Source organism: Populus nigra, chromosome 5, assembly GCF_951802175.1.
Source record: "Populus nigra chromosome 5, ddPopNigr1.1, whole genome shotgun sequence".
Lineage (NCBI taxonomy): Eukaryota > Viridiplantae > Streptophyta > Magnoliopsida > Malpighiales > Salicaceae > Populus > Populus nigra.
The window spans coordinates 9068059-9085498 of NC_084856.1; the positions used below are offsets into that span (position 1 = coordinate 9068059).

The following is a 17440-nucleotide window of genomic DNA, read 5'->3' on the forward strand; positions in this document are numbered from 1 at the left end:
TCAAGGCTGGATTAAATTTAAGAAAATAAACTAAACTAAAAAGAAGTGGGGGCAAAACGAATACAATTAAAGAAAATAGGGCCTAAATGCAAATAAGAATAATTATAGAGCATAAATACTCCTCTTCTCACCAAGAGTAAAATCTGTAGCCATCGTAAAGAGGGAAACACCAAAATTTCAAGAACCCATTCAAGATTAAGGGTTATAGGTAAAATAAACACTGGTGGGTAAGGGATTAACAAGAAAATTTGAACAAGAAGAGAAGAGGGAAGGGTCGGCTATCATTAGAAAGAAAAGGAGGGAGTTGAAGATCGAAACCTTGATTCGTACCGGATAAGGTGTTCTAAACATGGCCTTATGAGTCATTTCAGAGTCGATTATGACAATCCAAGGAATGGGTGATAAAAGAGTAGTGTTTAAAGGAGAAAGAAAAGTAATTCCAAGTTGTGTAATCTCAGTCTTGGTGGCTAGAAAATTACTGAGGAAGGGTTGTTCTGCTTGGTTAGCCCATGTAAGAGAACTGGAAAAAGGTAGCATAGATGTGGTTAGTATTCCTATTGTGAGGGAGTTTCGAGATATATTTCTAGAAGAGTTTCCTGGATTACCTCCTGTTAGAGAAATTGAAGTTTCTATAAAAACTATGCTAGGAGTTCCTCCTATAGCCCAGTCTCCTTATAGGATGGCACCTATGGAATTGGTGGAACTGAAGATCCAGCTTTAGGAATTGTTAGATAAAGGCTTCATCTAGCCTAGTAACTCGCTATGGGGAGCTCCGGTATTGTTTGTAAAGAAGAAGGATGGCACCCTTCATTTGTGCATTGACTATCATCAATTGAATAAAATGACGGTGAAGAACAGGTACCCACTCCCACGAATAGATGACTTGTTTAATCAGTTGAAGGGTGCTAGGGTGTTCTCTAAGATCTGGATACCACCAGTTGAGAATCAAGGAAGAAAACATACAAAAGACTGCATTCCGAACCCATTATGGGCATTACATGTTTTTGGTGATGCCTTTCGGGTTAACCAATGCTCCAACCATGTTTATGGACTTGATGAATCGGGTGTTTTGGCCTTACCTAGACCAATATGTGGTTGTATTTATTGACGATATCTTGGTGTATTCAAACTCTCACTTGGAGCATGAACAACATCTAAGGGTTATGTTGCAAACTTTAAGGGAGAATCAATTATATGCAAAGTTGGATAAGTCTGTGAAACTAATGAACACTCAACCAATGATTGTCCAACTTTGCCTTCTTTCAAGAAATGTCTCAATGAACAAGCCAATGCTTTAAACAATATCCAAAGGCCAAATCAGAATCCATGCTCACAAACATATAACCCTGGTTAGAGAAATCATTCAAATTTTAGCTGGAAGAGTGGTAACAAAAATGCAAAAACTTTATAGTCACCATTTCAAGCACGCCATAATTTTCAAAATTCTCATGGATATGCACCTCCTTATACTCCCCCTCCTAGAAGAAATCTTGAGGAAACACTGCATGTATTCATTGAAAAGCAAGAGATAATCAACACTCACAATGCTTAAACTATGGCAGATTTGAAAGATACTCTTGCAAAGTTCACATCTGCTCTCAGTTTTCAGGAGAAAGGTAAGTTTCCATCTTAACTATAGCAAAATCTCAAAGGGCAATACAATTCAAGTGCAAGTAGCTGTGGAAGCCAACACATGGATCAAGTCAAATCAGTCACTACTTTCCTTAGTGGTAAAGTTATTGAAAAATCTTGTGAGAAAGATGATGAGTTAATCTTTGAGGGTAAGGAAAGGTTGAACCTGAACATTGCAAAGAAAAGACTGATTCCCCACTAGTACTTCAATTTCCTCATATCATGACCAAACAAAGGAAAGTCAATTACAATTCTGAAATCTTTGAAACTTTCAAACAGGTAAGGATCAATATATCTTTGTGCACTGTGAAGAGAAAACTGAATGTGAAAAGAAAGTCTTTTTAGCCGAACAAGTAAGTGTTATTCTTCATAAAAATAATGATTTAAAATATAAAGACCCTGGTTGTCCTACATTTTCTTGCTTTATTGGAAAACATACAATTGAAAAAGCTTTACTTGATCTTGGAGCTAGTGTGAATTTACTTTTAAATTTGGTTTTTCAAAGTCTCAATCTAGGTGAGTTAAAACCAACTTCTGCAACTCTTTTACTTGCTAATAGATCTATAAAAGTGCCTAGAGGAATAGTTGAAGATGTGTTAATACAAGTTGATAAATTCATTTATCCTATGGATTTTATTCTTTTGGATACACAACCTGTTCAAGCATTTTATTCAATTCCAGTTACTTTAGGACGTCAATTTCTTGCAACTTCTAATTCATTGATTAATTGTAGGAATAGACTAATGAAGTTATCTTTTGGAAACATGACATTGAAGATGAATGTTTTTAACATTTGCAAGGAACCTGGAGATGATAATGATTTACAACAAGTAAACTTTATTGAAAAATTAGTTTATGATCAATTTGAAACTACTTCCAGTGAAATTGAGTTTAATAAATCTGAAGATTTGTAAATGGTTTATTTTCAGGAAGAATCAAAGGCAAGTAGTTGGAGACCAAAAATTGAGGAATTGCCACCACGATCAATTGAGTCCATAACTTCAAGTGTTCAACCACCAAAACCAAATTTAAAGTCATTACCATTCAATCTCAAATACTCATTTTTTTGGAGAAAATGAAACTTTTCCGGTAATAATTTCTTCCAAACTTAATGCACATCAAGAAGGTAAGTTATTACAGACTTTGAAAATGCACAAAAATGCAATAGGATGGACCATAGTTGACATAAAAGGAATTAGTCCTTTGATTTGTGCACACAAGATTTATTTGGAGGAAAATGCTAAACCCTCTAGAAAAATGCAACGAAGGCTTAATCCTAATATGAAAGAAATAGTGAGGAATGAAGTTATTAAGCTTCTAGATAATGAAATCATTTATCCTATTTCTGACAGCAAATAGGTAAGTCCTACCTAAGTTGTACCTAAAACGTCTAGAGTCATTTTGATAACAAAAGAGAAAAATAAGTTAATTCCAACTAGGATAGGAAACTTAATTCAATTACAAGAAAATATCATTTTCCTTTACCTTTCACGAATCAAATCCTAGAAAGAGTTGCACGTCATGAATTTTTTGTTTCCTTGATGGCTATTCAGGTTACAACCAAATTGAAATTGCATTTGAAGATCAAAAGAAAACTACCTTCACATGTCTATTCAGTACTTTTGCATATGGAAGGATGCCTTTTGGATTACGTAATGCACCAGCCACATTTTAAAAATGCATGCTTAGCATATTCAATGATGTGGTTGAACGTTTTCTTGAGATTTTTATGGATGATTTTTCTGTTTTTTGGTGATTCATTTGATGATTGTTTAACTAACTTGGAAAAGGTTTTGAACAGGTGTGAAGAGAAGAATCTTGTGCTGAATTGGGAAAAATGTCATTTTATGGTAACAAACGACATTGTAATTGGTCACATTGTTTCATCTACAGGAATTAAGGTCGATAAATCTAAAATCGAGTTAATTGCCAACTTGCCAACACCAAAATATGTTAAAGATGTTAGATCATTCTTAGGACATGCTGGTTTATATAGAAGGTTCAATAAAGATTTTAGTGTAATATCTAAGCCATTGTGTAACCTTCTAACAACGGATAATATTTTTGAATGGACTGAACATTGTGAAGAAGCCTTTTTTAAACTTAAAAACTTGCTTACTTTTACTCCTGTCATTCAACCCCCTGATTGGTCATTATTTTTTGAAATAATGTGTAATGTTAATGATTATGACATGGGTGCTGTTTTAGGACAAAAAAAAGATATGAAACCTTATGTAATTTACTATGCAAGTAAAACTTTAAATAGTATTCAAATGAATTATACTACCATTGAAAAGGAATTACTTGCAATAGTATTTGCATGTGAAAAATTCAGATCTTATCTTATTAGCTCACATGTTGTTGTTTTTAGTGATCATGCACCATTGAAATATTTTATTTCTAAGAAGGATTGTAAGGCTAGATTGGCGCGGTGGATTTTGTTACTTCAAGAATTTGATATCACAATCAAGGACAAGAAAGGCATTGAAAATTTGATTTTTCTTAATTTTTTTTGTATTTTTTGAAAACGAGCAATATCAATGTCGACTCAATGAGGAAAATCAATAATTTTAAAAATGACGCGTGAAAAGTTGAACGCGTTCGAAAGACCTTTGAAAATTTAAATTCTTTTTAGACGACGCTGAAAATGCTAAAAACAATGCAAATATATTAAAAAATGTATTTTTTGGATTTTCGATGTTTTTTTGCTATTTTTGGATTTTTCTGAAAATTTACCGAAACATAGGTCAAAAATTGGGTAGCAACAGATGCCCCCTCTTTACAATGCTTACGAAGCAAAACTCCTCAATGTTTTGCATAGTAAACATTGTAAAGAAAAACTTGTCTTTCTGTCTGCTTAACTTGCTAAATATCCCCTCATCTAAAGACCTTGCTCTTTTTTTTATGTTCTCTCTTCCTTCTCTTTTCTTCCACTTCTTTCTTTCTTTCTTTCTTTCTCTCTCTTTTTTTTTCATTAACTTGAGATCTCATCTGGCGATCTTCTTTTCCAAAAACAAAGAATGTGTGTAGCTCGGTCAACCTGAAATCCCATATGGAGATTCCATTTAACCAAAGCCATATGAGATCCCATCTGGCGACCTCATTCAACTGGAACTAAAAAATATGTGGAGCTCGGTCAACCTGAAATCCCATCTGGCGACTCCCTTTAACCAAAGCCATATGAGATCCCATCTTGCGACCTCATTCAACTGGAACTAAAAAATATGTGGAGCTCGGTCAACCTGAAATCCCATCTGGCGACTCCCTTTAACCAAAGCTACCTCAGATCCCATCTGGTAACCTCATTCAATTGGAAAAATAAAAAAAAGTGTGTAACTCGGTCAACCTGAAATCCCATCTGGTGATTCCCTTTAACCAAAGCCACCTGAGATCCCATCTGGCGACCTCATTCATCTGGAACTAAAAAAATATGTGTGTCTCGGCCAACCTGAAATTCCATCTGGCGATTCCCTTTAACCAAAGCCACCTGAGATCCCATCTGGCGACCTCATTCAACTGGAACTAAAAAATATATGTAGCTCGGTCAACCTGAAATCCCATCTGGCAATTCCCTTTAACCAAAGCCACTTAAGATCCCATCTGGCAACCTCATTCAACTGGAACTAAAAAAATATGTGCAGCTCGGTCAACCTGAAATCCCATCTGGCGATTTCCTTTAACCAAAACCACATGCGATCCCATCTGGCGACCTCATTAAACCAAAACCAAAAAATATACGTAACTCGGTCAACCTGAAATCCCATATGGTGATTTCCTTTAACCAAAGCTACATGAGATCCCATCTAGCGACCTCATTCAACTAGAACCAAAAAATGTGTAAAACGTGGTCTATTGTAATGGGTGACCTACCCAGGTGGAAAGAATCTGAAAAGCGGTCTCGTTGTGATGGGTGACCTACCCAGATGGAAATAATATGAAGTGCGGTCTCATTGTAATGGGTGACCTACCCAAAGAAAAAAGGAAATAGTAGTCTCATTGTAATGGGTGACCTACCTAAGTGGAAAAATAGCCTCATTGTAATGGGTGACCTACCCAGGTAAAAAAAACATGGAGAATTGCTCGCATTGTAATGGGTGACCTACCCAAGAAAAAAGGAAAGAGTGATCTCATTGTAATGGGTGACCTACCCAAGTGGAAGAATGGCCTCATTGTAATGGGTGACCTACCCAAGTGGAAGAATGGCCTCATTGTAATGGGTGACCTACCCAAATAAACAAAACATAGAGAATTGGTCATGTTGTAATGGGTGACCTACCCAGAAAAATATTGGCGAGGGCTCAAAGGCGCACTCGAAATGTGGTAGGGTTAGAAAACGCACTACCTGAGAAACAAATGGCACAAAGGCGCACTTTAAAGGAGGTAGGGTTAGCAAACGCACTACCTGAGAGATGGTGGCTCAAAGGCGCACTCGAAATGAGGTAAGGTTAGAAAACACACTACCTGAGAAGTGAGGGCTAAAAGGCGCACTCAAAATGTGGTAGGGTTTGAAAACACACTACCTGAGAAATGATGGCTCAAAGGTGCACACAAAAGGAATTGAGGGCTCAAAGGCGCACTCGAAATGAGGTAGGGTTAGAAAACGCGCTACCCCAAAAGGTGATGATGAAACACCGATATGACAATGTTGAAACCAATGCATTATGATCAATATGCATGTATACTTACCTGAGAAATATAGGTCCCCATTTCTTCATGGTGTCTTTCTTTTCTCAAAAGTTCGAGTGTTGGTAGTAAACATCAATGACTTCCTTGCTCTTGCTTACTCGAGTCATCTCTTGTAATCTTGATCTCTAGGAAGGACTTGATATCATCATAGTTCTTTGTCCTCTGCCATTTATCTCAAGGGTGGCCGATTTTGCCCAACAATTTCTTAGAAAAGGAATCATGGAGCCAGCCCTTCCAGATATTTTTTTTTTTGCTCCCCCAGCTTGATCATGCCCCCAAGTGTTCAATTCGGATTTGGGGATGAGGCTATATGAAGGAAGGTTTGACAAGGAGTTTTTTTTCATGCAGAATTTTTGGAATTCCAAAGCTATTCCAGACACAGAAATCATTTTGACATCGATTCAAAGCAAACTCATTCTAAAGAAATTCAAGTGATTCCTATGAATAGGTTATCAGAAGTGATGAAAACTTTTTGTTTTGCTTTTGGTGAAAAATATGAAATGACATTTGGTTGGTTGAAATGGTTCAAGATTTAATATGAGAGTTTCAAAGAACTAGTCTTGAAAGCATTAATTTTATTTGCATGACTAATGATTTGGTTCACATGAGAAAGCACTGCCTACCTTTCTTACCTTTGATCAGAAAGGGCTTGATTAGGCACGTAATGTAGGCTTGGGCTATTGGTTATGAAGAAAATGATATTTGTAGGCTCAAAGGGTGTTTAAGGGATTTCAAGACTAAGGATCACCTGTATTTGTTTTTTAACCTTTTATCATTTGAATGTCTTTCCAAAACTGTCTATCGTGCCCCCTTAGTATTGGGCTTGGGCTTTTTCTCTTTGTTTTTTTTTTCTTCATATGGTTTTGAGCATTATCAATTTTTTTTTTTTTGCTCAAAATTTTTGGATCCTTTGGATTTTTTTCATGCCCCCATGCTTTGTTTGGGCACCCTTGATTATTGAAAATTTTCTCTTATGCCCCCAAATGTTGCTTGGGCACTTTCAGTCATTGAGGTTTTTTCTATGTCATTGCACTTGCCCCCAGTGTGGGGTGTGATCGTAACCAATGTTATTTATCTCAAGAAAAGTATTAGGCTCAAAAGGGGACTGCAAATGATATATTTTAGCCTTGTGAATGGATTATCAAAAATAACATTTCCTCATCTCAAACTCATGCATTTAGGATCGGTAAATTTTGCTTTCATGCGAGTATACAACGTGATTTCTCATTATTCATTCAAATTAAACTCTGCTTTTGGAGTCACTTCATGGTTTTTTTTTTCAGGTTTTCTAGGTGTATGGTTACCTTTCTAAGGAATTACCTGAATTTCCAGAACTCGTTTGTTTTGGACAAACATCAACATGATTTCTGTTTTTGTACTAAACTTTGAATTCCCAAAAATCCTTGTGAACATATGTGATTATACATAGTTAGAAGAAAAGGGAAACACACCCAAAGATTCTTGGTATGATGGTTTCATGCTTAACGGTTATGCTCAATGTGTTATTTGCATGAAACAACGACAAAAATAAAGGTATGTCATGAAGATTGGAAAACACAAGATCTTATTTAACAAGAAAGGCTCATTTGACAGGGAAAGTCTTATGAAATTATGAGCCAAATTACCAAAAAAAATTGGAACAGGTTGAAACAAAAATCAAGAAGTTTTGCGGGCATGTTCAAACCGAGGTAGGTTTTTTTTTAGAACAAGAACAGGTTTCATTCTGCACCGATGTTGCAATTCCCCTTCGATCAGCCTTCCTACAAAAGCTTTTTGCAGAAATGCTGGATTGTGTTGGGGCTCTTGACCGTGTTTGCCCCCAATTTCTTCAGGCTGAGTCATTGTTGGGGTTTGAACAAAGACAATAGATCGGTCGGAAGAAACTTCCCTAGAGTTATTTTTCAGTATTTGCTCGAGTAAGCTAGAGGCGAGTCACACTTGTCTTCAGAAACTCCAACTCTTAAAAATGGACGTTATGGTGAGCACACTCTTCATCTTCCATGTTTTTTCATTCAAAATTGTTGTAGACTCGTAGGGGACCCATTTTTCATCCCGGTACATGCATGACAAATGTATGAACATGTAATCTATATGATGAACTCGCCCTTCAAGGGGTGACATATGGTCGTAACTCTTGTATGATGAAACATGAATCGTGATTCTTGCCCAAACTCTACAATGAAAATTTTCTGAGTGACGGCCATTGTGTCGCCCACAAGTCTTGAGTTCAAGATGCTTCAAGAAGGGTTTGTCCTGATGCAAATAATGATATCACATACAACCTAAGGACAAGTTCTATTCATTATGTGAACATGGGTAGGTTTTCTACCTGGTCTCAAACAGGTCTCATATCTGCCCAGTGACGATCTTCATAAAGACATATAGGGGCATTACAAGAAATGGTTAAGGCACATATACCCACCATTACCAAGCAGGCACTCAGATATGATTTTGGTTTTTCACGCATCTGAACCTTGACCAATAGTCATAGGGCAGATCGCTAATTCACCACCTAGCTTAGAAGCTTGTGTGTGCTTTCAAAAATAAATACAGGTGATGCATGAAACAATTCTAAAAATGCATGGATAAAACAAAAATAAAACAATATAAAAATGCAAAAACTTAAACACATCAAATACACAAAGCTTAGTCCAATATTTTTAGAAACAGTATCTTCCCAAGTGGAGTCGCCATTCTGTCGCACGTCAAAATCCGCGCGGCGTCGGCTGGCAATTTTTCTTTAGCTGCATTTGCTTGAATCGATTCGTTGGGAGTCGCCACCTAGTAATTTAGTGATGGCTACTAGGAAATCGGATGTACTGGTCTTATCAGAGATTCGCGGGTAAGGGATTGGTTGTGGTTAGGGAAGGTATTAGCACCCCTAGCGCACCCTACCTGAGGTAAGCTGCTTCGTGGCTTTGACGTGTTAAAGAAGTTTTAAAAATTTTATCTTTTCATCGGGTATTAGAAATACAACTTACTTATAAGTTAATAATTCTTGACCATGATCCAATCAAAATATTAAATTCTTCTTTAATCTTTGCAATTTTATCATAAATAAAAAGAAACATGCATAAAACAAACACAAACACACACATACACTTTTACTATATTCTTTTCTTTTCTTTTCTTTTCTTTTTCTTCTTTTTGTTTTTTTTCCATCTACACTTCAAAAAATACAAATTCAAATCAATTAAACAAAAATTACATTACAGAATTTTAAAATTACAAAATAACCCCTAAAAACTCCAGAAATTGCAGGGAAGGCCTTCTGTGCTGCAGCAACAGTGGCGGCGCGTCTCCTCCACACGCCACCGCCACTGGCGGCGCGTGGGTTCACACACCGCCGTGAGAAACGCCGGAAAATGGGTGGGTCTGGCTCAGCTTCTTCTCCTCTTCCCTTCCCTGCCGGCGGTGACTCGCAAAGCACCCCAAAAACGCAGCAAGCAATTGATTTTAAATTTTTTTCTTCTCCGTTTTAGGTCTGCTTTTGTCTTTACAGATCTAATTTTCTTTGGGTTTCTCCTCCTTCTCTGTTTCAGGCGAGCGGATGGGTGGATGTGTTTCTGTCGACGGCTGAGCAGCTGCTGGTGTCCGATTCGGTAACGATGGAGGAGAACGAAGTGGTCTGATCGTTAGCTTCAGTTGGCTTTGCTGTTGGAGCTGCTGCGGAGATGGGAGAGGTTGCTGGCGGTGTTGAGGCGAAGGAATGGACAGATCGGTAGGTGTTGGTGTGGTGGTCGGCCTCTGTGGGTGTGCTGCTGGAGAAGGGCCAACCGATCTGAGTCTGTGGGCGCTGGAGGAACGGCTGGAGGAGGGGAGCTTGTCCGGTGTGGGAGATGACAGTGGAGAGGGGGGACCAGCCGTGGCTTTCCTCTTTTGTAAAGGCTGGGGATCGCCGGCTGGGAGAAGGAAATGAGGGGGGGAGGCGACTGAGAGAGTGGTAGAGGGTTGGCTGGTTATGTTTCTCTTGTTTTGGCTGGGGAAGGGAAAAGTGAGGAGGAGCTGCAGTCGGGGAGGAGGAGACTGAGTGTGTGGCGGCTTAGTTTCAAAGAGATCAAAGCCAGGGGGAAAGAGAACCAAGAGCTGCGAGGGGCGGTGGCTCTTTGGTTAGAGATAAGAGATAGGTTTTTTTTGGGGTTTCTTGTGTTTTTCTCAAAAGTGCAAAATTACCCCCCTTTTGTGTGTGTTGAAGACTAGTATTTATAGGAAAAAATGTTGCTAGGTTTTCAAACTTGGTCCCTCAACTTCTTTCTTTTTGTAAATTTGATTTTTCTTAATTTTTTTGTATTTTTTGAAAACGAGCAATATCAATGTTGACTCAATGAGGAAAATCAATAATTTTAAAAATGACGCGTGAAAAGTTAAACGCATTCGAAAGATCTTTGAAAATTTAAATTCTTTTTAGACAACGCTGAAAATGCTAAAAACAATGCAAATATATTAAAAAACGTATTTTTTGGATTTTCGATGTTTTTTTGCTATTTTTGGTTTTTTTTTTGAAAATTTACCGAAACATGGGTCAAAAATTGGGTAGCAACATACATTAATTACTTCACTTGGATGGTCATTTATGCTGGTTTTCCTTGTAAAATAAGGAGGTTCATGTCATAGCAAACTAGTCTCTTTAACCCGTATGTGATTTTTCATGAATTGCTTCACTTTGATTTATCTATAAGCTCTTCTCTATTATTATTTTTTTATTAATAGAGGACCACCATGGACGACTTAATTATCCTCTAATCACTCAAGTCTACAACTTTTTTCTGTCTCATAATGCATAACCCTTCAGCACTAGCCACCAACCAAGAACTAGGCCCTGCCTTTGATTTTGTAACTCAATTGGATGGCTTTACTTTTAATAAAGCAGTTCAAAGCATAAATTCTAGTGGGTTTTCTTTAGGCAATTCAAACTCTCTCTTTTTTGATAGCCCAATTGGTCAAAAAATGAGAAAGGTTAAAGCTTCATTGAGTTTAAGCAGTAGAAGTTGTTTTAAGAGTGTTTTAACAGGGCTATTAGGTTTCACTATGAGAGAATCCCAATCGGGTTTGCTTCGGTTCAGGGGATAATAATGGTAATCAAAGTGTTTTATTATTATTATTATCATTTGGAACCTGAGAAAATGACAATTTTGTTCTATAAAGTGTTGTGCGGTTGTTTGTGTTAATTGAGTAAGTGCATGTTGGTTTATGAGAATGAAAGCAATGAAGAAAAAGAGGAGGATTTATTGAATAATCAAGCGAACAACCCTGAACCAAACATTCTTACAGCATTTAAAGACACTTGTTCTTAAAGGTCTTCCCTGAAGTTCCATATATATATATATATATATTCCCTTTCTAGAAGAAAAAACATACAATAAGAAATTCCTTTACTTTTCCTATTAAGACAAACTTTTATCTAGTAAGGCATAACATTTTCTTCAGAGGGCAAGTTCCTTTACTTTTCCTATTAAGGCTTCTAAGGCTACTGGCCTAAGCAATTCTTCCTTCTTAAGCATCTTCCTATTAAATCTCTTCAAATATATCTATTTAGACTCGCCTTTTTATTAGGCAACACTAAGAAGTTTTGTGGAGTTTTTCTTGGTAGGCATGCTAGTGTTAAAGCATATCACTAGTTTGACACAGAGGTCACTAAACCTTTCAATAGAGTTTGGTTCAAAGTTGTTATACTAAGCATGCAAAGACCCTCTAAAGGTTGTAGGAAGTATCTTACACATTAAGTCATGATCTTAGATGACCAACTCTAAGATATTATGCATATTCTGCATATGCTCTCTGGGGTTGGTCAAGTCACCAAATTTGTCCAAACTCATTTCTATATAAATGTAGTCCTTGTGGAGTTAAGTGTTCAAAATGTCTCCTGGATATGCTTATGCACAAAATATCTCTTAGTTCTTTGTCTATTGGGCTCTTGGGAGCCTAGAGAGCTGGGCATAGAATGATGATTATAGTGGTTGGTGTACGTCTCATGGTAACTAGATGGAGTTCATTCGGAGTATTTTCTTTATGTATGGGTTTTGCAATGGTGCAAGTGATCCCTAGAGAAACTCTCGTGAATGTCATTCTTCCTAGTCTCCTCTAGGTAATGTAATCTTCTATTGGCTCTTGGTGTAGTCGATAGCTGTGGTGTTTAAAATATTATGTGTTGTTGAGGGTGTTAAGACTTATTGGGGTGGCAAGGTTTGATTTTACCCTCGGGTTGCCACCATGGCCTAGGTGAAAAGATGCACCTAACTAGTGAGTTATTGAAGCTTTTGCTAGGTAGAAGTGTTCACAACAACGAATAGACTTGTCTTGTTTCCTAGCCCAGGTGGGCATTAGCTGTGTGCCATGGAATGGTATAGAAATGTGAAAAATAAGTGATTAGTACTTAAAAATGTATTTTTATCAAGGTTTTATATCATCATTTTGCACTTGAAGTATCAATAACTCCTTAACTAAAGCATGTTTTATAATAACGTATGATACCATAAGATACCTTTAATTTACGGCAAATGTTCATCTTAAATGCAGGCTTATCACATAAATGAAATGATTGATTGATGAGTTCAAGTACTGAAATTGAAAGGACAAAGAGAAGGTCAAACTTATAAAAGAGATGTTGGTTCAGTCCAAACTGGAACACTGTTCGGCCATCAGGTCATATCTGGAGCTGTGGATCTTGGATTTAGGTCTGCTTTTTATGAATGAAAAGCTAAGACATAGGCCTAAAACTTTCATGGGAGTCCAAGATTTAAAAAGGCCATTTTCAAGTCCAAATTGTAGCAACAACAGAGAAGTCCAAATATGTCCTACAACCTAGACACTGTTTAGTGTTCAGCCCATATCCTGAGTTCTAGAAGTCCAAATGACCTTAATTTTTTTAATTGGAAAGTTGAGACAATTTCCTAAAACTTTCATGATTCAAGTCTATTAGAATTCTAACGTTAACAATGACGTTTTGTTCAGACAAGAAGATAAGGATTGTCACCAAGTCAAGAGTTGGCCACCCACTCAACAATTAGTCATCAAATCAATAGTTTCAAATTTTAGCCTACAAAAGAAGGCATTTGCCATGCATTTAGGAGCTTGGTTGTTCATATCAAGATCTTACTCTTGCTCTCTCTCTTTTTATATTTTTATAATGCTTAAGTTTTGCTTTCATTAATATCATGTTTATGCTTTTCATTTTCTTTCCTTTACTTAGTTAACTTGTATCTTATTTATGTTCTTATATTGTTTATTTATGTTTATCTTCTTCATTATGTTTAGCTAAGTTTATTATATCAAGGTGAAAAGGTTACACTAATGGTGTAAGAATAAGTATAATATAAACTCAATATGGACTTCAATGCTTATATCCTAAACAACTTGCTATTAACATGTCTTATCATTTTTATCTTACTAATTCTTAATAACTTGTTTGTTAAATGATTAATCTAGATTTGTGTTGTATAACACTTGGTACAACAAATGCTTGGCACTTTCATAGTCCAACCGTATGGTATAACCTACACATGTGCTATGAAAGGAACTTGATTTGTTGTTAACATAAGTTAGCATCATGAATTCCTGACAATATTTAAAAGTTTGGTGTTACTTAAATAAGATAATTAATATGATCATATTAACAATTTATAATGAGCTATTAATGACAAATCATCCGATTGAAACCTCCTTTGTGTGTGGTTTCCAATTGAGTAATAAAAAGAGTTTATACTATACTTGTTTGAAATAGCATTAGTGGATCCTCTAACCTTGACATTTGTTTTTATCAGTGTTTAATCCTCACATTAATCTTACATCTCAAAGTCCTCTTTAACTTATTATTGTTATTGTTGTTGTTATTGTTACTTATAATTTATATAGTTAACCTCCTTGTGATTCGACTCCGGTCTTACCGGGTTATTTATTACTTCGACACTCCTACACTTGGGAGAAGATATCAATTTTTTGGTCGTGTCAATAAGTTTTATAAAGAAATTGATGGCTTTTTGATCAATTATCACAAACGGCGCCACTAATGATGTCCTAAAAATCCAAGTAGCCTAAGAACAAGGTTCATGAGTTGGATAATCGGTTAATCAATTGGTCCTAGCAATCTCATCCATTCTCCCTAGCCAAGGTGGTTGATAGCTTATATTTAGTACTTGGTAGCTCAAGCCGACTTGTGGCTAATAGCTGCAAAAGGTCCTTTTTGGTGGATGTGGGGACTCTCAAAAGCGTAAGCACGTATTTTTTTAAGAGAGAGGAAGTATAATAATATTATAGAGAGATGCTCTGAATATATATAAGCAATAGAGAATAAAGATTGCGAACCTTATCTTGAAGGATTCATGGTGTATTTATAGCCCATGAGTTTTGTCATTTTATGGAGAGATGAAGCTAGAGTGTAACTTCACTTTTATGATATTTTGAGTTGTATTCCATCTATTTTTTCCAGCTAAAAAATAGAGATATAGCGGGCCATAATAGACTTTAACACACCTAATAATATTGGTGTAATATAGACTTATTTAATTAAGTATTTATAAAGACACTTTCGATTTATCAAAATTAAGAACGAAAAACTCGTATTATGAATTGCACTAATAGGCATAGTTATTAGACCCGATCCAGGGGTTGACCCAGCCAAGGAGCGGGGTCCTAGGTTACACAGGTTGACCCAGGTCAACCCGGAAAAATTTAAAAAATATATTTTAAATTTTAATATTTTATATGAAAAAATTAAGAAACAATCTATGTAAATATATGCTAGACATGTTATAAATAATGAAGTTTAAGAGATTATTTCAAAAGGTTTTATATCTCATATTGAAAAAACATAACTTTTTTATATGAATATAGAATATATATATTAAAGGACTTCAAATCCCATATTGAAAAAAAAAATATTATGAACATAGAGTATATATACTAAAAGGCTTCAAATCCTAGATTGAAAAAAAATCTTGTGATTTAAAAAATAAACATTCTTTTAGTATTTATATAGTGACCTTTGAAAAGGGTTAATAACCAACTAAAAAATATATAAAAAAAAAAGATCTCTAGTTAGGAAAAAACACATTTAAAAAAAATATTGGATCCCAATCAGATTTTGCCTTGCTATCCAAGTCATAAGTCAACTCAATAAGTCAACTGAGTTTTATCAAGTTTTCACTTGTTTTAATTTTTTTTAATTTTTTATTTTATCCACACCGGTCAATGATTATGTTGATAGGTGAATATAGCCTGAATCCAATATTAAACCTTGATGTGGATGAGAACAGCTAAATGAAAAATACAAGTCAAGGTGTCATCACGTAATATTGAACAGATTTTTTTGTTAGTCGTGATAGGTGTCTTTGGTGTTGTCAGTTCTTGATATAAATATCTAATTAATGCCTATCTTAGAATAACTTTTCAAATTTTATTACATAATTTTGACATCCTAACCGAGACCAATCAAGTTGTTGGGAAAAAAAAAAAACACGAGGCTGAAACAAGAAATGGTAAAACTAGTATGGCTTGACCCCATATACGCGCTTGCCTAAAGATTTTACTATACATTTAATTTAATTGTCTACATTAGGCACTAATTATATAAACAGCAACTGCCTCAATCAAAATATAGGAAAGAGCTAATTACATTCTTCTTCGGAAGCATCTGTTAAGCTCTGCTATACCTCCTTCTGAAGTCAATGGGCCACCGCAAGAAACTAAGGACTGTGATCGACATCCTCAAATGCCTCACCTCCAATATCAAAGCCACCCTATCAACAAAAAGCAACACCAAAATACGCATAGCTGTCCTCCGTGCCACCACTGCACGCAACTCTTCTTCCCCACCATCAGATAACCGCATCGCTGCGGTCATCTCCTTCGGCCGTGGGTCACGCCTCACCGCATGTGCATTCATTGAAGCTCTCATGGACCGTCTACATGGCACAAAAAACCCTTCCGTTGCCCTAAAATGTCTCTTCACTATCCATAGTATCATAAAAAAGGGCCCCTTTATTCTTAAAGACCAGCTTTCTTTTTATCCGTCTTTTGGTGGCAGAAACTTCCTCAACATGTCAAAGTTTCGGCAAGATTCGGACCCTGAAAGGTGGGAATTGGCATCTTGGGTTAGATGGTATGCAACTGTTATAGAGCAAAATTTTATTGTTTCAAGAATTTTGGGTCATTACTTAAATTCTTCTTGTTCTAGTAATAATAGCAAGGATAAAGAAGACAGGGCTTCTGCCTTATTGAATAAAGATTTGTTAGGAGAGTTAGATGTTCTAGTTGATTTTGTTGAAGTAATATGTGAGGCTCCTGATTCTCTGCATCTTCAAAGGAATAACTTGGTTTATGCAGTGATTAGATATGCTGGTGAGGATTATAGAATAGTCCAACGTGAGATTTTAATCCGAGTTGTAGAACTCAAGGATAGAATGGCAAGTTTGAGTTGCAATGAGTTGACTCAGTTACTTGGTTCTTTGAAGAGGTTTGAGGATTGCAAAGAGAGGCTGCGTCTGTTGTTTGTTAACAGGGCAAGAAATGATGCTCTATGGGAGTTGATATGTGAGGCAAAACTTAAGATCATGGAAATGGGTAAATTAAAAAGTTTGGTGAAAATGGAAAGGACAGACGGTTCCGGCGAGTTAACTCGGTTCAGAGAACGATTTGGCGAATTGAGACAGCGGGTCCGGTTGAATTCTGGTGGTGGATGGTTGGGTATGGACAGGGTTCCAGCTTTGACCATGTCGACAATGTTATGAGGCATACGGTGACGTGTGTGGAAGATTGAATATATATTTTTTTTTAATCCTTTCCGATGATGACCCAACGAAAGTGTGTATTTGAAATTTGGGGACATGGGTAGTGGTTTCTTAACCTATGAGCTACTTTCCTTTTTTACTTTTTCTTTGTATATATTTGCCTCGTAATGTATCCCTCTTGTCTTCATCTTCTCTTGACATTTTTTATTTTGGAATTTCAAATTCAAAACCAGGAATTTACCAATGAAAAGGCAGTGATTACAATGCTGAGTCAGAGGCCATTCATGTCGGCTTAATGCTGACTTAAAGGGGATCAATGCCAATAAATAGATCCATACCCCACATCGACTTATTGTCATTGTCGTGCTTCTGATCATTTTCAAGTACGTTGGTGAATG

General features: G+C 36.3%; 1 protein-coding gene across 1 annotated transcript; it reads left to right on the top strand.

Moving 5' to 3' along the window:
• Positions 1-15894: 15894 nt before the first annotated feature.
• Positions 15895-17229, top strand: LOC133694179 (putative clathrin assembly protein At4g40080). Its single transcript, XM_062115642.1, has one exon. It carries the CDS (start codon positions 15981-15983, stop codon positions 17040-17042), a length of 1062 nt encoding a protein of 353 aa, XP_061971626.1. The 5' UTR covers positions 15895-15980; the 3' UTR covers positions 17043-17229.
• Positions 17230-17440: the final 211 nt, after the last annotated feature.